At 42.6% G+C, this 23,713-nt stretch overlaps 1 protein-coding gene and 1 long non-coding RNA gene across 3 annotated transcripts; one reads left to right on the top strand and one right to left on the bottom strand.

The window, feature by feature from the left end:
* Positions 1-257: 257 nt before the first annotated feature.
* Positions 258-21,903, top strand: LOC138964099 (uncharacterized). Of its 2 annotated transcripts, XR_011455010.1 has the most exons (6): positions 258-286; positions 12,301-12,417; positions 13,153-13,284; positions 15,593-15,734; positions 16,568-16,713; positions 21,781-21,903. It is a non-coding gene; the product is annotated as an uncharacterized lncRNA (long non-coding RNA). The 2 variants fall into 2 exon arrangements; XR_011455009.1 differs by lacking the exon at positions 258-286 and having other exon boundaries at positions 11,590-12,417.
* On the bottom strand, positions 3,150-9,023 carry LOC138964083 (uncharacterized). The gene is made up of 5 exons (XM_070335971.1): positions 8,825-9,023; positions 8,418-8,514; positions 7,024-7,198; positions 6,052-6,161; positions 3,150-4,167 (listed from the first exon to the last, which is right to left on the bottom strand). Exons 2-5 carry the CDS (start codon positions 8,502-8,504, stop codon positions 3,505-3,507), a joined length of 1,035 nt encoding a protein of 344 aa, XP_070192072.1. The 5' UTR covers positions 8,505-8,514; positions 8,825-9,023; the 3' UTR covers positions 3,150-3,504.
* Positions 21,904-23,713: the final 1,810 nt, after the last annotated feature.

Below are 23,713 nucleotides of genomic sequence, written 5' to 3'. Positions count from 1 at the left end.
TACAGAAAACACGATTTGAAAAGACCGGCTGTCAATCCGATCTCTAATATAGACGCAGGCTGTTCTTCTAGTTTTCACCCGCCTTCATCTTTTTGAAGATTCTGTCAGTGTTTAACACAGCACTCGGGGCAACACATAATATTGATAGACATGCACAACAAAATTGAATATTGACAGCATGCGCATGCATGTGTATATCATTGCTGTAAGTGTAAGTGTAATTGTTTGCATTTTATTTGCAGATGATTTCTTCAGCAATTAAGCCATTATGACGGGTAATTCAAAGGTGAGAAGGATCACGATTAATCAATAGGGAGATTAAGTGTACAGTGTCAGTGGTAGTGCTAGTGGTTAACTTAAGGAAAATCTATGTATCATTACGCGTTCCGCTTACGGTAACGAAACCGACAACGACGTCTCGGCGAGTGCGTTTAGTTTCTCTTTCGTTAACGTAATGGTAGGGAAGACAACTGATGCATAATTCTAAAGAGTACCGTCCCATGTCTTGACTCTTCATTTGGAAAAAGAAGAAAAGTCTTACCCGTAGCAGACGACGCAGCAGAGACGACACAAAGAAAACCAACAACCACAGAACCGGTAAGTGCAATGTTGTTTGTATTGATACATCGTAATGTTTCTTATATATATATATAGGCCAAGATAATACGGGATGCAGCCCTGGGCAATCTGCAAAAGGCCCAGCCTTCCCATACCTGTCAAGCTGTACGGTTTTCCCGTGTTGTGTACGGGATTTATCAAAATGTAGGTGTGTACGGCTTACACAGCCTAGCAGTACGGGCAAACCAAATTGTACCGGTAATTCATGTCAATGCTGTGATCTTGACAACAATTACCTTTCAAGATGCAAGTGACGATTAACACACACACACTCAGGCATGTCAACTGAAACAAAGAGACACAGACACGAGTAAGTGTAGTGCACGTTGTAGTGATCGACTGCTTGAATATGTAGGTCAGTGAATCCTTTAAAATAGCCCACTTCCATGGCTTCAGTGACCTTCCCGGTTTCAGATATCTGCATGATCGCTGACAAGTTTTATTTTGAGTTAGATACATGGAGTCCTTTTGAAAATTAGAATGTGGAACAAACTTACTAGTCACTTGTTTCTCTTTTAATTCAATCTATGATTCAACCATCATTTGAGAATTTAACTCCAGAAATGATGAATTGAAAAGCAGTATGAGAGATTATGCAAATGATTACTAAAAATAGACCTGCAGACAGTGCCCATGCTATTTTCCAAATCTCCTTCCTTTTCACCAGAGTGAGCCGTTTTGAAATTAAGTTACCAATTGGAACTTACTGAAAACTGTTTTCTTATTTAAATTGAAGTTTTGAGTCAATAATTATTGATAATTTACATCAGGACAAGGGGGGCAACTGTGTTATTTTTGGTTTTGTCAGAAATTTTTCAAACATGGTTATTTTCCATCCTGTAGATGAAACTTGTTTAAAATGAAGTTCATCCATTAGAGCGATTCTGGGGGGTAAACAGGCCTGAAGCTGGTTTTTGTATTTTAAAAAAAAAAAGTTGGTGTGTAAGGGATTGTTACCTTGAATACAGTTTCTAGTCATGTAAATACAGGTTGGCCTTGGAGGGGGTTGACAGGTCTGCCTTCCGGCAGTGGTGAAGGCAAGTCTCTCATTGACATAGTCTCTGCATATCCAGGCCAAAACTAAAGATAGTTGCAGCAGAGTTCCCACAACAAACAAGCATAAATGAAACATAGAATTAATGGTTGGACATATTTGTACTCCCAACTGTATTCAATAACCTTTTTTTTTTTTTTAGGTTTCCTGGTCAGCCCAGGCCCCAGTCCACTACTAAATTTGTTAGCTTTGACATTCATATGTGTGGCCCCTTCAGCTGAATTGATTATCACAATTGTTATGCATGTGACATTATTTATTTTAAATTGCAGATGAAGTACCGACGATAAGGCGAAAGAGAAGAGGAGGGGTGCTAGAAGAGTACCAAGCCTTTCGGCGACAAGCGGACGAGGACAGAGAAAGAAGAAGGAGCGACAGGGAGGAGAGAGAGTTCAGGAGGAGGGAAGCCGAAGCGGAGAGAGAGTTCAGGAGGGAGTAGCTGGATCTCCGCAGGCAAGAACTCGCGTTGCAGGCAAAGCGAGATGCCGCTTTTTTTTTTAGTTACTTTTACAAAAAAAATGATTACCAGAAATCTTTCTTTGGGTGGGTGGGGGGTGGTCGTGATCAGTTTTATTTCACAAAATAAATTTTCAGCGTTTTTTCTTTAGTATAATTTTTAATTCTGTAGGGGTGGAATGTGGCGATTTTAACTTTTTTTGGTTTTTTTGTTACTCTGTTGTGTGTTTTATTTTGATTCAGTAAAAATGTCGATTGCTAAGTTCACTTTTGTTTTCAAATCTTGTTCAAATTTTGTGTGTGAGTTTGTGTGATTAGAGATGAATTATTCCAAAAACGCAAGGAAAACAAGGTTGGCATTATCCTCCTACATTCGGTAATATTAGGCATGTATGAAGTCTAAAGTTCCGCAACATCTACAGTTTCATATATTTTAATTAAGCACAAGGTCACACGGAAAACCCATTCTTCTTTTTTATGCCAATGGTGACAAGACAACAAGCGACCCAAAACTACCTGTTAGCCGGCCGCACTGCTTGACCTCAGTACCAGAGCGACCGCAAGCAAAGCCCGACTTGATATGGTGATCTTTGATTACTTTTCCTTCACTTATCCAAACATTATTCTCTTCCTGAATTTTTATAAGCCAGACTCCATGGCAAACACCTAGCAATGACCAGGATCAGAAATGCATCTCACTTTAGCCAAGTCTGAGTAGTCTGTTATTCTTCTTTCTTGATTGATTGCCTCCCTTTCACCATAAAATTCTCTGATTTCCAAATCTGAGATGCATGCATCAGTTTTACTGTTATATCTGCAATAAATTTAGTTTCTGTACATTTATCATTAATCATAATTATTCCAATAAATTGACTTGCACTAAAGCTAAGTTAGAGAGAGAATTTACTGACAACAATTAAATCAGATCTAGAGTGAGTTGTTTCAACATAAAAACAAGCATTATAATTGTACAAACACATAGACATGTATACACACTTTGGACTGAACTCTCACTCTGTAATACAATTTCAAACGTTGAATTTAATTACTATTTCTTCAAGCTTTGCCATGCAAAGGGCAATATTTTAACAAGTCTCAAATGTATGTTCTGTTACTCAAAATAATCCCTTTAACTTCAAGTACTATTAATTATAAATTATTTATAACACCTTATACACATATATATGTAGATAACCAATTCTAACTTCATATGACTATAATTTGATTTTCAATTTGTTTCACTTTCAAAGTCAAATAATCATACAGCAAATAGTACACAAACTCATTTCAATTCATGGACAGATCCAGTTATTAATATGTGGTTATTTAGGAATGTAATGGCACTAGAAATAAAATAATTAATGAAGATGTAAGGTCTAGCTCCAGGTGTGTTCAGCTACATTTGGTGGGCGTATCGAAATACGATCATGATAATCAGAGACGAGAGATGATGCATGCGTGTCTTCGTGTTTTCCAAGCCCTGAGACTTTCGCTGTGAACGTGGGATCTTTTTCGTGCGCAAGTGTGCACACGGGGGTGTTTGGACACCGAAGAGAGTCTGCACAAAGTTGACTCCGAGAAATAAATCTCTCGCTGAACGTGGGGATCGAACCAAACCAAACACGTTTAACCCCCCCCCCCCCCCCCCCCCTTATAGAGGATGAGTGAGTGGTCAGCAGCAAATAAAGATGTACATTCCAACAGATCACTGAAAGTGACGCAAGGCTGCCCAAATGGCAGGTAAAAATAGTTATACACGTTAAAAATACACTCAAGCAAAATGTGTGAGTGTACGTGGGAGTTTCAGCCCATGAATGTAGAAGAAGAAGATTGGATCTTTTGTAAGGACGGGTCCTGAGGCAAATCCACACAGCCCAAATATTTGACAGTTCAGTGTCTTTGAAAAAGTTATAGTTGAAGAACAAGATTTTCAGTGAAGAGTGGAGAGTCCCATGTGACTGCCTGGCTGGTGATGATGGTTGTTTAGTGGCCGCTTGGTACCGAGGTATGGGCAGACAAGAAGACCCTCTGCCTGCAAACTACAAATTACAACACAGCAGTACCCATGTCAGAGATCCATGTGCACACCTACTAATGCATAATGAAGAATAGCATGTACTAAAGTAATTTGCGAAAGCAAGTACAGCTGTACAGGCTGATAAAGCAAAGTAGCACTAGCAGTTACTTCAAGAAAGTCACTGTCCTGCAAGATATGTCAAAAGCCGGTATATACCACACAAACAAATTATATTCGGTGTCAGTATGAGTGACCATCAGATATGTATTTATACACAAGTGACAAGAGCATACACTTTTACAAATGATCAATAAATGGAGGTCAGCTGGGTTCTTACCTGGCTTTATTTTTACGCAGGTTCACTTGATAATAGGCATATGCTTGTTTGGAATCAGTAGCGAAATAAGAAACAGGCCGCAGCCAGTATGAAACGTTTAAAGCGCGCCCCAGTTGGGTGCTTCTTTTTTTGTGTGTCAATTTTACAGACGACAGAAATGTCTGAATGTGCAGCATCTATTTGGTTTAACCAAATTTAACTCAATAAAGTACCACTGAAAAAGTTGCTTTTGCATTTGACTGACTATTAGGGTTTAACGTCCTCTTAGACCAACTGGTCTATATTGGGACAGGTGTTGGTAATACGCTGAAAATATGGTGTGATACTTTGATTCGAACAAGCCCGCTGTGGCTGTCTTCTTCGACACACCAGCATTGGGTTTGTCTTGTCAAAGTATTGAAATACGATCATGATAATCAGAGATGAAAGATCATGCAAGCGTGTCTTCGTGTTTTCCAAGCCCTGAGACTTTTGCTGTGAACTTGGGATCTTTTTCGGGGGTGTTCGGACACCAAAGAGAGTCTGCACAAAGTTGAATCCGAGAAATAAATCTCTTACCGAACGTGGGGATCGAACCCACGCTGATAGCGACCAACTGGCTACAAAGCCAGCACGCTACCAACTTAGCTACGTCCCCGCCAATTGCATTTGACCAGATACTTGTAGTTGCAAACCGGGTTATCCACCATATTTTGAACTCCCACCAGGCGACCGGGCAGTAGATTTGGCCACCTCTAAGCAGTGAAATCATGTTAATAATTTAAAGCCTTCTACAGGGTCAATTTGTTTAGATGCTTGGCCATTTGGATGCCAAACACCATGTGACACAAGATCAATGCAATGAGCATTTCTTCTACTTGAGAGCTACACAGACAATTAGTAGAGATACTCCTCCAGTGTTGGTGGATTCAGTCCAAAGAACTGTGATGGCTCACTGCCATGTAGGCAAGTATGACAGTTGGACAACAAAACTCCAACCAGGTAGAGTTTCCCTACAGGGGACAAGAACAGCTTCAAATTTTTTTTGAAATCCAAAAATGCCCACAGCCCAACAATTTTTGAAAATTCCCATTCAACAGAGTTTCTCACCCTGCTCATTTCTGTGTTGAAGGCCTGTTGCTCTTCTGTGATCTGTCCACGGTACGGCCTCATCAAGTTAGGGGTCAAGGGGTAGGCTCGGTCCCCATACAGGTACATTTCATCTCCTGTTGGAGTGACCATGTGCTGCTGCATGTGTTCAAGAATGCCACTACCATTCAGCAAAGCTGCGTCATGTCGTCGACAAACCAAGGGCCCAAAAACATTTGCCACAAGGCCATTTGGTGTCACGACACACTGAAACTTTAGAGAGTGCACCCTCTTATGGCCATTGTACACTTCTTGTTGCAAATGGCCTGGGCGACACATTGATCGTATTGTGCCGTCAACCATCCCCCAACAAAACTCCAGAGGAGCCCCCTTGGCATGTATAGCTGCACAGTACCGTTCCAGTTGGGGCACTGTCAGCCATGGTTGATTGAGGTTTGTTAGTTTGTCAGAAAACTGATCATAGATGAAGTCGATACCTACCTTGAACAGCACACACAACTCCGGCTTGGGACGATGAAACATCTGCGAAACGTCAGCAAACCGGCATGGGTAAGCCAACCTCCGCAGACAGATGCAGAGCACCTCCAATCCTGAAAAAAATCATAAATTCAAATGAGCGAATGTGTGTGGAGAGGCATATTCTCATACAGTCTTCAAGTTCAAAATAATAACACTGCAAAAGTTTTCTCACGCGCCTTAAAATATCCAGCCCGACATGCTTATCATCAGTTTGATTTTCTATTTATCAGGTTTGACACAGTTACTGGCTATACTGCACACACAAAAACAGTTACCCGAAAAGAACAAAATAAAAATCTTTTTTTTTTTTGAAGGGGGGGGGGGGGGGGGGGACACCACGAAGACAAAATCAATAAAAACAATTATCATAAAAAAAAGTTAAAACAAATAAGTCCTTTGCACATCAAAAGTAACTTCCCTTGAACTTGGATTCACGTAACAATGGCGGCCACTTCGTCAACTTGTAAAAAAAATATTCATTTATTTTTTTAAACTAATATGAATAAATTATCAGTATCAACGCATCTTTATTTATCCTGTTACCATATTTTAAAAATAATTTCACTCAACTCCACAGACTAAGTCAGTAAGTGGCACAACCAATTCACTATTATTTCTCTATTGTCTAAATAGAGTACTGTGTCGACCAAAGGGGCTAAAGTTAGTCAGGTACATTTTGTGATTCAAGTTCAAAATACATAGTTCAAATTTGAGATTTTAAGCAATCCCAAAATAAATTATGCCCCAACTCAACGCTCCGCTTTAATCTTTTACGAAACCTGAAATAGTAAAAACAACTCACTGAATATTCACAGTAAATGCAAACTTCATGACTTTGCGAATCAAATCATGGAGGAGGATCATTAAACTATCATTCTGACTGAAATACAACTCAACTTCACAGCAACCAGGGTAAAAAAAATAAATCCTCACCACTGGCCTTGGTTCCTTGATTGTTCATTCCATTAGGCGCCTGCATAGTCCTCTGCATTCCCAGAAGGGCGCACAGTCTCCGAATCTCTTCCGCGCTGAAGCGAAATAAGTCCTCACATTCGATGGCTGTGAAGTGATCGAGGGCGAACTGACCCTCATAGGCCCTTCTTTCTGGCTGTTGAAATGTAGGTTAAACTTAGTGAAATCATGGATCACTTGTACACTTTATTCAATTAATTAGCCTGAAAATTCTGCTGAAGCTACTCAAATCAATACTGGGTAACAGAGGGAAAGTTAAACTCCAACGTTTTAACTCGCCAGCTGGGCGAGTAACTTCAAGAAAGTCACTTTCTTTCTTTATTTGGTGTTTAACGTCGTTTTCAACCATTCAAGGTTATATCGCGACGGGGAAAGGGGGGAGATGGGATAGGGGAAAGGGGGGAGATGGGATAGAGCCACTTGTTAATTGTTTCTTGTTCACAAGAAAGTCACTAACCTGGCAGAAATTTCGCCGCCCCGATACATACCAGTTACCACAATTGATCTGCAGTAGCGTTAAAACCCTTTTGGTTGCATTTGACCAGAATTTTAATTGACCAGCCAGGTGAGTTGCGAGCCTGTTGTTACTAGCCAAGCGGATTGTTCACTCGCCCCTGCATAACAAATGACCCTTACACTAAGTTACAGGTTGAACTTGAAGCATGTTGGATAAATAGTTTCAACTGTGCATCTCAAAAAGCACCAGTTGACAGTATTCTGATATAAATACTGTGTATGTTTTAGAACACAGAAGTTTCCTTGTACTGAAGTAATTTGATCCTAGAAATAAATAAACTAGAACCAAGGTGCCTTGTGCTTAAAAGTCTGATAGAACCAGTAAGTGTAACATCCTTCTTGAAAGTACATGTATTGCTATCAAATTAAAATGACACAAGAACACAAACTGACAGTGACACAGACTCTGTGACAGAGAGTGGACTTAATAATAATATTCATGCTTTGATGAAACTAAAACTCTTGACTGCAGATTTGGTCATCAGTTTCCATTTGATTTTGATTCTTGAACAGTAAATAGTTAAAACTCTATGTTTATAAACCATTAAATGTAAGTAACAAAGTCACACGGAAACCAAATCTAGGTGTAAGTGTTAGATCTACCCAATATCACTATCAGTATCACTGTAGATTCAGACAAGATCACTATCATGACTATGAAATCTAACCAAAAAAACATTTAATTTTTTACATGAACAACATTTAAAACCTAACCATAACCAATCCAAAGTAACCTCACCGGCCATAACCAAAATATACGCCTGTTCCTGACAGTTAGATCTATATTTCAGCGGAACCTTTAATGCCTTTAGAAGCTAAGCTTTGACTTGTTTGCTAACCTGATCAAGCAGTGCGAAGACAACAAAATCATCTTCTGCGTCATCCTCGTCCCACGCCGCAAGCTCAAGTTGGTCCCTGGCATCCATGAAGATCGATCTTAAAACAAAACATAAACAGCGAGAGGATTGGAACATTTGCAACTTTTCACTGCATAACTCATCTTCCAGACAGTAAGCGAAATCGAAATCAAAAAGGGTGAATCGAAAAACTGAACACAAATCAAAAGCAGCCATTTTTTGTGTGTTTGAAATGTGAAAAAGCTTGCTCTGTTCAACGCTTAAATTACAGCATCAAACCAGGATTATATCACACATTAAACTGACATTTGTACCATTAAGTGGTTTAGGAACATACTAGTTATAAATAATCGTGTAAATAAACAAGCGTTCGCTCAGTTTTTACATACCTTTTGGGGCTCGTTATTTTCGTCGATTCAACCACAGCTCGTTAGCGGATCGAAGGAAGCATCCGTAAACTTTGACCCCTAACCTTTGAACTGCGCACACATCGCTGACGTCAACACATAAAAAAGTACCGATAACCACTAGCACTACCACTGGCACTGTACACTTAATCAGTCTAATGTCAGTGCATCCTGGCTGGTCCATGAGAGTGGGAAATCTGTGGGTTGATCTGTAACCAAATCAAACCAATAAATTTCATTTTTGTAGAGCTCCAGCCTGGCATTTAATATTATAAATGATGAGAAAGACTACATGGGTCATTGGGTGAACATTCCATTGTCAGAAATGTGTGATTGGGTTTGTTAATTGTTGGATGCTTAACGCCCAGTCCACAACTATAGGCGACCTCAGGGATGACTCATGATAGGGTTATTAAACGGGAAAATACAGGTGTATGAACATAGGGCGGCAGAAACAAAACACCCTCGCGGGGCCGGAGAATTAAGCGACCCCTGAAAACTAAAAGGGCTTAACCCCCTGTCCACCCTAACCGTTATGACTGCTTAAATGTTATCTGTCCCTCCGTTCGGTTGTTCATCTGGCTGTCTGTCCGTCTTACTGTCTGTGCACGCCGGAGAAAAATATAACTTTAAAGATGCACAGAGTTGAAGTCTAAATCAACAGTATTTTGATAATTATGTATATATACACTTTATAATTTATTAATATACTGGTAATGTTTATTTAGTCAAAAAACTTAATTTTGCACAAGATATCACTGCGTACATATATGACCATTTTTACCTGCCGAAACAAATCACCTTACCTCTTGCTCTCACTGTTCTAGAACTGTGACGTCATTTCACATTTTCAGTACACTCTAGCTTAGTTACACACAGTCAATGTGAAGAAAGTCTCCACTTTGACTGCCAAATTTTGCGATTCTGAATGTTGTTCAGTCAGCAGTTGTGAAAATAATAGTGAAATAAAGCAAGACCTGTTGCTGTTCTTCAACTTCAAGAATACCAGTATGAGTTGTATTGCAGTGATGCAAGCAAGGAATTAGTAAACAATCAACTGTATTTAGTGGAGTCTCATCAGGCTTTGGTGTGATCATGAAAACCGAATTCATACTACAGTAGAACCCCCTATTTACGACTTTGGAAAAACCTTGACAATTAGGTCGTAAAAAAAGGGGTGGGGGGGGGGTGTCTTAAAAATGTACTGTTATGTACTGTCAATGTACACACACAAACACACAGTTGCAGTTTACAGTCATATCTACACACACACACACCCAAACACATTACAGCAGAACAACTTTAACTCAAGTTTCTAAGAAAATTTACTCATGGCGTAATGCTCGCTCCCCGCCGAGTGAAGCACATTTGACATTGTGGCGCAACCAGTAAAATCCGAATGTCCTGCTCGATAGAAAGCATAACGACTTTTCTCCCGAATCATGTTTCTGCTCACAGGAATGTTTCTTCGCCGTGCATCGCTAAACTTGTCTCATACATGATCGTTGAGGTCTTCGTACAGGCACCTTTCTTTGCGTACTTTCGCTTCGCTATCCTTCTCCCCATCTTGATAACACCGAGTCTTTATTCTTGACGATACACAGGATTTGCGTCTTCCCGACTCCTAAGTAAGTCGCCACGGATTGCCATTTCGCTCGATTAGCGATTACTTTATTACCTCTCTACTCAAGAGTTGGCGCTTTTCTCTTTATTTCGCGAATTCAGCTTAGACACGTTTTGATAACATAATCATAGATTCTGTACCATCTGTGGCATAGGCCTATCACTCACAGTCACATTTATATTTGAAAAAAATTCACCTACTGCCCGTTGAATCATGAATGCACTGTTACGAGAATTAATAAACACTTAAAGCAGATGCCATCAGAATCTGAATGTCTAAACTCTAAAAGAAACATTTACAACAGGGCATGGTTTTCTAGTTTGCTTACTTTTTTGAGTCACTTGAGAAAAAGTGACTCTATGTAATCGGTCAGTGTTAGTCTGTCCGGCCGGCCGTCCGGCCGGCCGTCCGTAGACACCACCTTAACGTTGGACTTTTCTCGGAAACTATCAAAGCGATCGGGCTCATATTTTGTTTAGTCGTGACCTCCAATGACCTCTACACTTTAACGATGGTTTCGTTGACCTTTGACCTTTTTCAAGGTCACAGGTCAGCGTCAAAGGAAAAATTAGACATTTTATATCTTTGACAAAGTTCATCGGATGTGATTGAAACTTTGTAGGATTATTCTTTACATCAAAGTATTTACATCTGTAGCCTTTTACGAACGTTATCAGAAAAACAAGGGAGATAACTAGCCTTTTCTGTTCGGCAACACACAACTTAACGTTGGGCTTTTCTCGGAAACTATAAAAGTGACCGGGCTCAAATTTTATGTGAACGTGACTCATTGTGTTGTGAATAGCAATTTCTTCCTGTCCATCTGATGCCTCATATAATATTCAGAACTGCGAAAGTGACTCGATCGAGCGTTTGCTCTTCTTGTTTTTATAAAGACTTACAAAGTGCTCGCGATTGTCTCTTTTGGTACACTCTAAGTCATTACGGTAGCCCACCAAGTACTGTTATGATGTCAAGTCTTATGTCACACCATGGACTGGGTGGCCGAGTGGTAACGCACTTGCGCTCGGAATCGAGAGGTTGGGGTCAGGCCGCTATTTTCTCCCCCCTTTCCTAACCTAGGTGGTGGGTTCAAGTGCTAGTCTTTCGGATGAGACGATAAACCGAGGTCCCTTCGTGTACACTACATTGGGGGTGCACGTTAAAGATCCCACGATTGACAAAAGGGTCTTTCCTGGCAAAATTGTATAGGCATAGATAAAAATGTCCACCAAATACCCGTGTGACTTGGAATAATAGGCCGTGAAAAGTAGGATATGCACCGAAATGGCTGCGATCTGCTGGCCGATGTGAATGCGTGATGTATTGTGTAAAAAATTCCATCTCACACGGCATAAATAAATCCCTGCGCCTTGAATATGTGCGCGATATAAAATGGCATAAAAAAATAATAAATAAAAAAATTAAAAAATCCCTGCGCTTAGAACTGTACCCACGGAATACGCGCGATATAAGCCTCATATTGATTGATTGATGTCAAGCACCAAGTCCAAAATTTCCAGGTCTGCTCATTCACTTTTGATAAATAAAAATAATACAAATTGGCGATGCTCATTTTTGTGAAATTATTTTCAGATTGATATAAAAGCAACTTCATTCTACCTCTGTTAATTTTCCCTTCGTACTACTTCAGTGCATCTTTAGTTTAAAGTGAGGCCACCTCCAAAACTATGTTCATACCTCAACCATACATTTCATGATGTTGGATCTAGGCTGTTTGCATTCTTCAATTTCTTGTCAGCTGAATTTTCCTCTCAGCATTAATATTGACAGTTCTGGCTCTCCACTACTTGAACCTTTTGTTTTTCAACAGGGTGTCACATGGTGCCAAAGAGACCCATGAAACCAGGGTATCCAAAGCGTCGGCAGAGAGGCAAAAGAGGAGGGAAAAGAGGACGTTCGAGTCTTCATACTCATCACTACCTTCTAGGTTAGCCTCATTTTCATTGTCTTTTGCACATGGGATCAGCTCCATGATTAGCTAGGTCTACGTTTCCCAGGTGTATGTTCCTTCAGGTCTCTATTCCTCGAGTCCTTTATTTCCCCCCATTCCCTCTGGTCTCAGTTCCCCAGGTGTATGTTCCCTCCAGGGCCAGGGAACAAAGCCCTGCGGGACATTAACCCGGGGAAACACGGACCTGCTCCCATTGTGTCCTTGGGCTGAAGGCTCACGCTCCTATTTGTGACCAGGTGTAACCATGCTAGCCTTTCACACTTGTAAAAAACTTGGTCTGCATCGTTTTAAGATAAAGCAAGGACTTGGTTTAGATTTTGTTCTGACATGTTAGATAGTGCCTATATTGTTTTGTTTCCATCAGACTATGACTGCCTAAATGTCATCCGTTCATCTGTCCCTCCATCCGGTTGTTCATCGGGCTGTCTGTCCATCTAACTGTCCGTCCGTCTGGCTACATGTCTGGGCACGATGGGGTTGTCTGTCCCTCCATCAGGTTGTCCGTCTGGCTGTCCGTGCACGCCGGGGAAAAATACAACTTTAACGTGAGGTCACCTCCAAAACTAAATATTTCATACCTCAACAGACTGTCCATGATGTTGGAATGACTTGGATCTAGTCTGTTTGCATTCTTGTCAGCTCAATTTTCCTCTCAGCATTAGTATTGACAGTTCTATATCTCCACTACTTGAACCTTTTGTTTTTTAACAGGTTGTCACATAGTGCCAGAGAGGACAATGAAACCAGGGTACTCAAAGCGTCAGCAGAGAGGCATGAGAGCCGAGGACAAAAGAGGCCGTATGAGTTTTCATCCGATTCTTCATACTCACCACCACAATCTAGGTTAGTCTTATCTTCATTGTCTTTTCTGTCCGGGATCACTTACACGATAACCCATGTCCATGTTCCCCAGGTCCATGTTCCTTCAGGTCTATGTTTGCCCAGGTCTGTGCACAGGCGGAAGGTATCGTTCACTGGACCACTACTTTCATAGAAAGACTACAAGGTATGTCACTCAGCTTCAAGTCGTTCTTGGAGTCGCTTCCTGCGGACAATTTTTGTGTTCAAGGCGGTTTGCCTCTTCCAACAGTCTGTGTAAGGTCAAATAAATACAGTTGAATGATTGTTTTAACTACATCATACATGTATCTTTAATTTTCAGCTGCCGTCTGCTGCAAGTTGTTTTTAACCATCATTTTGACGAATGTTCGTTTGCGAACCGCTACCTGTAGTTGGGAAGAAATCATGCATCCCGCACCGAATATGCATACGGGTGCTCATTGGTCTAAAACATATGTAAATATTGCAGCGAAGGGAAGCTACCCACGGGAGTTTCACTTTAGGTTTTTGTTAGGTTTTTGGTGAAGAACCGTTTGCCAAATCAAAAATAATCATTGAATATCCGGTTATTAACCAATGAGCGCATCGCACTACCAACTCCTCGGACCTACAAATGTTCAGCTTTCCCACGGGATCTAAGTGATATGCCGGCGACAGACGCGTTTGGTCGCACAAAATACGGTTTAAAAACATGCAGCGGACAGGCAGCTAAACATAAAAGGTACAGATAGTTAGAACATTCATTTATCCTGGCATTTATAAAGTTACAAAGAATCTCGACATTGGCAATTATTATTTGCATAATTTTTTTTGAACTTAGTGGAGCAAGACTCGAAGCTGAGTGTCATACCTTGTAGTCTTTCTATGAAAGTAGTGGTCCAGTGAACGATACCTTCCGCCTGTGGTCTGTGTTCCCTTGGGTCTATGTTCCTTCAGGTATATATGTTTGCCCAGGTCTATGTTTCATAAGCCAGAAACACAGTCGATCAACTGCAGTTGTCCGAGAGAACCACAGTAATCCGACATTATCGGGTTTCACAAACAAAATTTCAGTCGGCCGACTGCGGGTCATCTCACCTGAAGTCGGCCAAACACGGTGATGCTCTCCCCCCAACACTGTGTTCGGCTTACTGCGGTAAACCGAAAATAAATGTAATTATCCGCACAGTCAATGACACAATGCTCACACTTTGATTATGTTTTCTCTGGCCGATATGAATGCGTGATGTATTGTGTAAAACAATTCCATCTCAAACGGCATAAATATGTGCGCAATATATGTGCGCCTTGAATATGTGCGCAATATAAATTGTATAAAATAAAAATTTAAAATTTTTTTAAAATAAATCCCTGCGCTTAGAACTGTACCCACGGAATACGCGCGACATAAGCCTCATATTGATTGACTTTTTTGGATTGTGAGCCAAACCTTGTGATTGTTCTTCGAAATGTATCTATCATGACGCAGTAATCCAGGAGACAAGTCAGGGTTATGTCTTGAAGACGTCACATTATGGCGTAAGAGGGTTAGACGTCACGCGAAGGAATTACTGAAAGTCTCGATCATTGTTATTTTGAGCGGGCCGAGACTAGTTTTTTCTTCCATCGCCATTTCCACGTGCGAATGAGCAAACGGAAGTGGTAATGTTGCTAAATTTAGCCCTCGACTTGGCCATTCGGATTACCGTACAGTTGGTTGACTGCGGTGGTCCGCGGGTGACGGTGATTCGCTCATGAAACGCGCTTTTCGGTGACCCGGCGATCAACCACAGTCGATCGACTGGGCCCCAGGGGCCAGTTTCATAAGATAGCAGTGAACCGACTGACAGTCGATCGACTGCCCAGTCGATCGACTGTGGTTGATTGCCGAGGTCACCGAAAAGCGCGTTTCATAAGAATGAAAACTATTGCACGGGATCAAGTAATTTTTGTTGTCACAAGTTTTCCCCAAACTGGTCTTTGATGTAATGAAAAAGGCAAAGTAGTGACTTCATTAGTTTGCCCAGGTTCCAAAATATAATGAGTCCCCCTCGTATTGCTTTGTTTCTAGCAGACTATGACTGCCTAAATGTCATCCGTTCATCTGTCCCTCCATCCGGTTGTCCGTCTGGCTGTCCGTGCACGCCGGGAAAAATACAACTTTAACGTGAGGTCACCTCCAAAACTATAATTTATTTCATACCTCAACAGACTGTCCATGATGTTGGAATGACTTGGATCTAGTCTGTTTGCATTCTTGTCAGCAGAATTTTCCTCAACATTAATATTGACAGTTCTATATCTCCACTACTTGAACCTTTTTTTTCAACAGGTTGTCACATAGTGCCAGAGAGGACCATCAAACCAGGGTACCCAAAGCGTCAGCAGAGAGGCGTGAGAGCCGAGGACGAAAGGAGAAAAAAGAGGCCGTTCGAGTCTTCATCCGATTCTTCATACTCACCACCACCATCTAGGTTAGTCTTATCTTCATTGTCTTTTCTGTCCGGGATCACTTACACGATTACCCATGTCCATGTTCCCCAGGTCCATGTTCCCCCAGGTCTATGTTCCTTCAAGTCTATGTTCTCTTAGGTCTATGTTCCTTCAGGTATATGTTTGCCCAGGTCTCTGTTCCCTGAGGTTTATATTTTCCACCATGATTATGTTTTCTCTGGTCTCAGTTCCCTAGTTCTAAATTCCCTAGGTGTATGTTCCCTCCAGGCCCAGGAAACAAAGCCCTGCACAACATTAACCAGGGGAAACAGACCTGCTCCCATTGTGACCTTGGGCTGAAAGCTCACGCTCTTGTTTGTGACCAAGAGTAAACCATGCTTGCCTTTCACACTTGGAGAAAACTGGGTCTGTATCATTTTAAGATAAAGCAAGGACTTGGTTTAGATTTTGTTCTGACATGTTAGATAGTGCCTATATTGCTTTGTTTCCATCTGACTATGACTGCCTACATGTTATCCCTTCATCTGTCCCTCAATTTGATTGTCCGTCTGGCTGTCTGTCCATCTGACTGTCTGTCTATATGACTGGCTGTCTGTCCATTTGTCTGTCTATCTGACGGGTTGTCTGTCCATCTGACTGTCCGTCCGTCTGGCTGTCCCTGCACACCGGGGAAACCTAAAACTTTAATGTGCGGTCACCTCCAAAACCATGTTTCATACTTTAACCAGGCTGTCCATGATGTTGGAATGACTTGGATCTAGTCTGTTTGCATTCTTGTCAGCTGAATTTTCCTCTCAGCATTAATATTGACAGTTCTGGCTCTCCACTACTTGAACCTTTTGTTTTTCAACAGGGTGTCACACAGTGCCAGAGAGGACCATGAAACCAGGATAGCCCAAGGGTCAGCAGAGAGGCATGAAAGCCGAGGACGAAAGAGGAAGAGAGTAAAGAGGCCGTTCGAGTCTTCACCGATTCTTCATACTCACCACCGCCATCTAGGTTAGCCTTATCTTCATTGTCTGTTTGTGTCTGGATTCAGCTTCATCATTACCCAGGTCTGTGTTTCCCCAGGTCTATGTTTCTCCAGGTCCGTTTCTAAGGTCTGTGTTCCCCCAGGTCTGTGTTTCCCTAGGTCTGTGTTCCCCCAGGTCTATGTTTCCCCAGGTCTGTTTCTCAGGTCTGTGTTCCCCCAGGTCTGTTCCTCAGGTCTGTGTTCCCAGACCTGCCTACCCTTACGATTTGGGCGTAACTTACTACGAATGTTAACCCAAACTACGCCACCACGCTTTCCAGAATGGAAGTACGATTTTTAAGAATCCAAAAGTATGATTTTTTGCATCTTATCTCGAAGTAAATCCGATCAGTATAGTTGCTTTCGCAGAGCTTGAGTTTGCGCCTGCGCGAGATCATTTAGGCAATATCCGGTCATTTCCGGTCTGTTCAGCCACAAACAAGATAGACGCTGCCGTTCGCATTACAATGAATTAGCGACGCGTGGAAAATCTGAGTCCCCACGAGACAGACGAATCTGACGAGGAAGCTTGTCACAGTGGTGGTAAAAGGATTGCTGTGAGAAAGAAGACAGCCATTCAACAGAAATACAAAGGCAGCTAAATGAAATCGTGGCCATGCCTAGGACCTTAATCAAAAGGACCAAAGCACGTCTTGTGTTCCCTTTGCCACAGTGACTTTTCGTGTGCACACATTGGAAAATATGACTGTGCATAGCACATCGGGACAGATTATCACAAGGATGCAGTACAGAGAGCTCATAGAAACAAAAAGACGTTCAAATTACCTGTTTCTTTATCAGGAAGTTGAGTGATACAGTAACAAAACTGGAGGGAGAAATTATCCGAGCAGAAGACTTAGTGTCAATGTGCAAAATGATTGCCGAATGGAACCTGATTACACTTTCTTCCAACAGATTACTCTTTTTGGCTTGACTCATTACACCTTGTAATTTTGGGGGTAGGCAGGTCTGTGTTCCCCCAGGTCTGTTCCTCAGGTCTGTGTTTCCTCAGGTCTGTGTTCCCCCAAGTCTGTGTTTCCCCAGGTCTGTTCCCCCAGGTCTGTTTCCCTATGTGTGTGTTCCCCAAGGTCTGTTTCTCAGGTCTGTGTTCCCCCAGGTCTGTGTTCCCCCAGATCTGTGTTCCCCCAGGTCTGTGTTTCCCCAGGTCTGTGTTTCCTCAGGTCTGTGTTCCCCCAAGTCTGTGTTCCCCCAGGTCTGTTCCTCAGGTCTGTGTTCTCCCAAGTCTGTGTTCCCCCAGGTTTGTTCCTCAGGTCTGTGTTCCCCCAAGTCTGTGTTTCCCCAGGTCTGTTCCCCCAGGTCTGTTTCCCTATGTCTGTGTTCCCCAAGGTCTGTTTCTCAGGTCTGTGTCCCCCCAGGTCTTGGAGTCCAGCTCTGGTAATGAAGCTGGTGGTCTTATGAAGAGCCTCCACAGGTCCATGCAGCTTCTCATGAAGGGGCACCGGCCTGGTCCAGATCTCTCTCCTCAGGGGCTGGAGATTCCTGCAGTCCTGCAGGATGTGGGCTGCATCCTGCTCTGCGTCTCCACAGGGACACATGGGGGAGGGCACGGCTCGCAGTTTTTTGTGCAGGTGTTGTTGCATTCTGTTGTGCCCTGTTCTCAGGCGAAAAATGACTACCTGTTCAGGTCTTGACAGTTGGTGGTTGCTGTCGTGCGTTGGGGGGGGGGGGGGGGGGTTTAAGCAGAGACTTTATGACGGTTTTCATCTCTGTGGAGCTCACTGGGTTTTCTTCTTGTTCGTCCTCCGCACCCAGTTTGGCCATTTTATCCGCTTGTTCGTTCCCCTCTATCCCGCAGTGTTAGGGGACCCACTGCAATATCAATCAATATGAAGCTTATATAGCGCGTATTCCGTGGGTACAGTTCTAAGCGCTTGTCGAATACAGTCTTCAGACAAGTGATGTTATGAAGTGTCGTTGTAAGCTGAGGCAGTTTGTTGTTGTTGACTGCTTGCAGCACAGACAAGGCATCAGTCAGGAAGACAACTTGGGTGTCGGGATTGACCTTGCTGCTGATGGTATTGGCTGCGTGGATAAGCGCTTCTACCTCTGCTCTGTAGTTGGTGCAGTGGAGGCCAGTTGGTATAGCCTCTGCTTGCCACTCTCCACTGGGGTGTTGGATGTAGACACCAGCTCCTCCTCTCTTGACGGCATCTGTGGCGGACCCATCTGTAAAGACCCGCATCCATGCTTCTTGGGGGTATCTTTCGTCGAGCATGGCAAGTGTCAGGGCTTCCTTCTGCACATCGCTCTGTTCATCTTTTGTTGTGAGATGAGGAACTGTGGTCTGGATGGACACGTTTTCAAGGTTGTTTTTCCAAGGTGGTTCTTCAAGGGAGAAGTGTGATGGGTGAACCAGTTAAGGCATCTTTGCTTGGTGTTCTCTCTTCAGGGCCCGTGTCTCAGTTGCAAAGCTTGATCTCTTTAGCCTGCCAGAAGAGAGCTGCTTTATCCTTGCATTCATTTGGTGGTCTGGAATGCACTGGTACTTGATGTCTTGTACCATCGCTTTGCATTCTCTTCTCTTGCTGAGTGGAGGTATGCCGGTCACCTGTTGCATCTTGTCTATTGGGGTTGTCTTCATAGCGCCTGTGATGATTCTCATCGCTTGATTTTGGACTATCTCTAGGGTTTGAAGGTGCGTCTTGGCTGCTGTCATCCAAGAGCTAGATCCGTACTCAAGGTGAGGTCGTACGGTCCCCTGGTACACTGTCTTGAGGATCTTTTCGTTTGCGCCCCATTGTGATCCTGCCAGTTTCCTCATGATGTTCAGTTTTCTTCTGGCTTTTGCTTCCGCATTCATGATGTGATGTTGCCATGTCATGCGTTTGTCATATGTGACTCCGAGGTAAGTTTGCTGGTCTTCAAACTTCAGTGGCGTGTCACCCAACGTCAGTCTTCCAGGTTGTACTTTGGCGGAGAGTGTGAAGAGAGTAGCTGTTGTCTTGTCTCTGTTGATGGTTACACACCAGTTGTCTGTCCAAGCTGCAACTTTCTCGAGGGCAAGTTGCATCCTGTAGGTCGCAGTTGTTGCATGCTCCTCAGTGCACCAGAGAACAAGGTCATCAGCATACAGTGCTGCATGGACTCTACTGGGCAACTCGGGCATTCAACAGAAATACAAAGGCAGCTAGCTAAATGAAATCGTGGCCATGCCTAGGACCTTAATCAAAAGGACCAAAGCACGTCTTGTGTTCCCTTTGCCACTGTGACTTTTCGTGTGCACACATTGGAAAATATGACTGTGCATAGCCAGGGCCTAGCATTGTAAGCTGTTCGGCTTACTTTACGCCGAAATAACATCTCCAGTACGCGGAACTCGATTTGGTGTACTCCGAAATGCAAAAACCTGTTATTCCCAAACGGTAAACCCAAACAGTCCCAGCTTTCGTTTTGTGCGCTGTTCGGTTCAATTCTCAATCGGTTTGACAGTTTGCTTGAGCACGCACTTCCTGTGGCATCGCGCGACCATGCTTTGTGCCGGTGTTTTGTGGCTCTAGACTTGAAATAATGTCTCGAAGCGACATTGTTGAACGTGGTCAGCCATTCAGTGACAAAGAATCTAGGTATTCCTGGAAGTGGGAATGGCACTTTCAGGCCAAATAACACAAGATTGTCAGTTTTCTTGTTTTCTGTCTGTGTTTTGCTTGTTGGTGAAGGCATAATTTAGTTGCTCAATCTTCTTGGGGGGGGGGGGGGGGGGGGGGGTCATTTTAGGTAAAAAAATCTCAATTTATTTTTCAAATTTTCTATGAGTTTTTTTCTATTTCACCACTATATATATTTATATTTCTTCTTTTTTTTCCCCCACCAGGGGCCAGACCCCCGCCTTTGTAAGCTGAACTCACTTTTTCCAATGCTAGGCCCTGATAGCACATCGGGACAAATGATCACAAGGATGCAGTACAGAGAGCTCATAGACGTTCAAATTACCTGTTTCTTTATCAGGAAGTTGAGTGATACAGTAACAAAACTGGAAGGAGAAATTATCCGAGCAGAAGACTTAGTGACAATGTGCGAAATGATTGCCGAATGGAACCTGAATACACTTTCTTCCAACAGATTACTCTTTTTGGCTTGACTCATTACACCTTGTAATTTTGGGGGTAGGCAGGTCTGTGTTCCCCCAGGTCTGTTCCTCAGGTCTGTGTTTCCCCAGGTCTGTTCCTCAGGTCTGTGTTCCCCCAAGTCTGTGTTTCCCCAGGTGTGTTCCTCAAGTCTGTGTTCCCCCAGGTCTGTTCCTCAGGTCTGTGTTCCCCCAGGTATGTGTTCCCGCAGGTCTGTGTTTCCCCAAGTCTGTGTTTCCCCAGGTCTGTGTTCTCCCAGGTCTGTTCCTCAGGTCTGTGTTCTCCCAAGTCTGTGTTCCCCCAGGTTTGTTCCTCAGGTCTGTGTTCCCCCAAGTCTGTGTTTCCCCAGGTCTGTTCCCCCAGGTCTGTTTCTCAGGTCTGTGTTCCCCAGGTCTGTTTCCCTATGTCTGTGTTCCACAAGATCTGTTTCTCAGGTCTGTGTTCCCCCAGGTCTGCTCCCCAAGGTATGTGTTCCCCCAGGTCTGTGATCCCCCAGGTCTGTGTTCCCCCAGTTATGTTTCTCAGGTCTGTGTTCCACCAGGTCTGTTCCTCAGGTCTGTGTTTCCCCAGGTCTGTTCCCCAGGTCTGTGTTCCCCCAAGTCTGTGTTCCCCCTGGTGTGTTCTTCAGGTCTGTGTTCCTCCAGGTCTGTTCCTCAGGTTAGTCATCCCCCAGATCTCTGTTCCCTGAGGTCTAATTTCCTCTGTGTCTCTCTTTCCCAAGGTCTATATACTAATAAATAATGTTATGTGTGTGTGTGTGTGTGTGTTTTTTAATGATTAATGTGTCCATCACCTTCGCAATATACTCTCACTCTCTCTTTCTCTCTCTGTTTTTTCCCTCTATGTCACTCAAACTTTGCTTGCAACAACTGCATTTTTGAATATAATTCTTCCTGTCCAATTGTTGTGAGTAAGATTATGTTGTCTCACACTCTTACCCTAACCTTTGTGGGATGTTGTATTCTGCAGATTCAGGATGCCGATCATCTCTTTGCCAGCCAAAGCAAGTCCTTTCAAGTGACCATTCAAGTGACCATTCAAGTGACCATTCAAGTGTTCAGTTTCCTGCTCTACTCAAAGAGGCACTGTCAGGTGGGGGGGGGGGGGGGGGGGGGGTGGGGGCGGAGATAAATGCAAAAAACATTGTTGTATTTTTTGCCAACAAGTCAATGTAAAAATGTCTACCCACCTTGAATGAGTTCACAAAGAAGAGCCAGAGGTAGCTCAGATTTTGGCAGTGAAAAAAGAAACTTGCTTCGCCGACAAGCTTACCTTGGATCCACGAGTCGTCGCCATCTTGAAACTGCAACTCGTCAGTAACTAGAGTTATCTGTCCTTGGGCTGTGTGTTTCGGCAAGTCGGAAACTTTTTCACACGCTTTGGTGTGTGAACTAATATACACACAAAATTGACGAAAGTGCACAAAAAGGTTCCAGCCTTGAAAACTTCTGAGAACCCTCATTTGACACTTTTCTGCTAGAAACAGTAGTAAACAAAGTGGGTCCCTATTTCATAAACCGACTTTTTTTTAAAACAGTTTTTTGAAAAGGTAATTGGAAAAATGAAAGACGATGACATTTTCAGATTCGCTTCTCTTAAAGGCTGCCCTTTACGTAGCGTTCATTAATTAATTCCTATTGTTTACATGTGCCAATAATGTTATAAAACTGTACCTAAAGGGATATAATAAAGATTGGCTGTAGCTTTCGAACACAGAAAAAATTATTGCAGTATTGCAAAGTGGTGTTGATAGTGTCGAATGTAAACGGAACAGTCTCAAAGTGAAAGTGGATGTTTTCCGGAAATTGCGAAGTTAACAAGAATACAGAAAAGCTCGCTTTCCTGCTTAGCACAATACACTACCGCGCTAATCTGGCGTGTCAATATCACTACGTTTTGCACGTGGAAGGTGAGCGATTACCCCCCGCGGGTTAGGGGGAAGAATTTACCCGATGCTCCCCATGTCGTAAGAGGCGACTAACGGATTTTGTTTCTCCTTTTACCCTTTTTAAGTGTTTCTTGTATAGAATATTATATAGTCAATTTTTGTACAGAATTTAGTCAAGCAGTATGTAAGAAATGTTAAGTCCTTTGTACTGGAAACTTGAATTCTCCCAGTTAGGTAATATATTGTACTACGTTGCAAGCCCTTGGAGCAAATTTTTGATTAGTGCTTTTGTGAACAAGAAACAATTGACAAGTGGCTCTATCCCATCTTCCCCCTTTCCCCGTCGCGAAATAACCCTTCGTGGTTGAAAACGACGTTAAACACCAAATTAAGAAAGAAAGGTGAGCGATTTCCTTCACGCGGGGATTGACGAAGCTGTACTGTCTGTGTTGACAGTCTAAAAATAGCCTAAGTCCTGGAGAACTGTTGCTAAACATAGCAATAAACTTTATAAAGAATTAATTATTTCTCGTAATTGGTAAGGACTTCAAACCTAAAACTTTGCAGGAAGCTTAATTTATACATCCCCGCAACGATGGGAAAAGCCCTGGAAGTAATTAAAATTATTAAATAGGACTATGTCAGCCTTTAAAGTATGGGGAAAGACTGTTCTCAAGAAGACACATTGATAAGTTGCAGACTCCCCGAACTTGGAAGACTTTCTAAGATATTGAGGGATACGTCTGGAATGATAATTAGTACTATCAACCAGGCTATAGCATGGTTACACTTGGTCACAAACAGGAGTGTACTCCGAATGATATGGTTTTTGGAGACACTGGAAGATAGTCAATGTTTTTAAATTGCTATATGTGTGTGTTACAATATTGGTTGAAAATAACAATAATGAATGAAAACAGGATACCAAGAAAAGCGTATAATATGCTCTTGAAGTTGGATGAAAAGGATTAAACAAATTGGGCCACCAATGTTCACCTGGGTTTGTATAGATTT

This window comes from Littorina saxatilis, linkage group LG4, assembly GCF_037325665.1.
Source record: "Littorina saxatilis isolate snail1 linkage group LG4, US_GU_Lsax_2.0, whole genome shotgun sequence".
Taxonomy (NCBI): domain Eukaryota; kingdom Metazoa; phylum Mollusca; class Gastropoda; order Littorinimorpha; family Littorinidae; genus Littorina; species Littorina saxatilis.
This window is presented reverse-complemented; position numbering and strand designations above follow the sequence as displayed.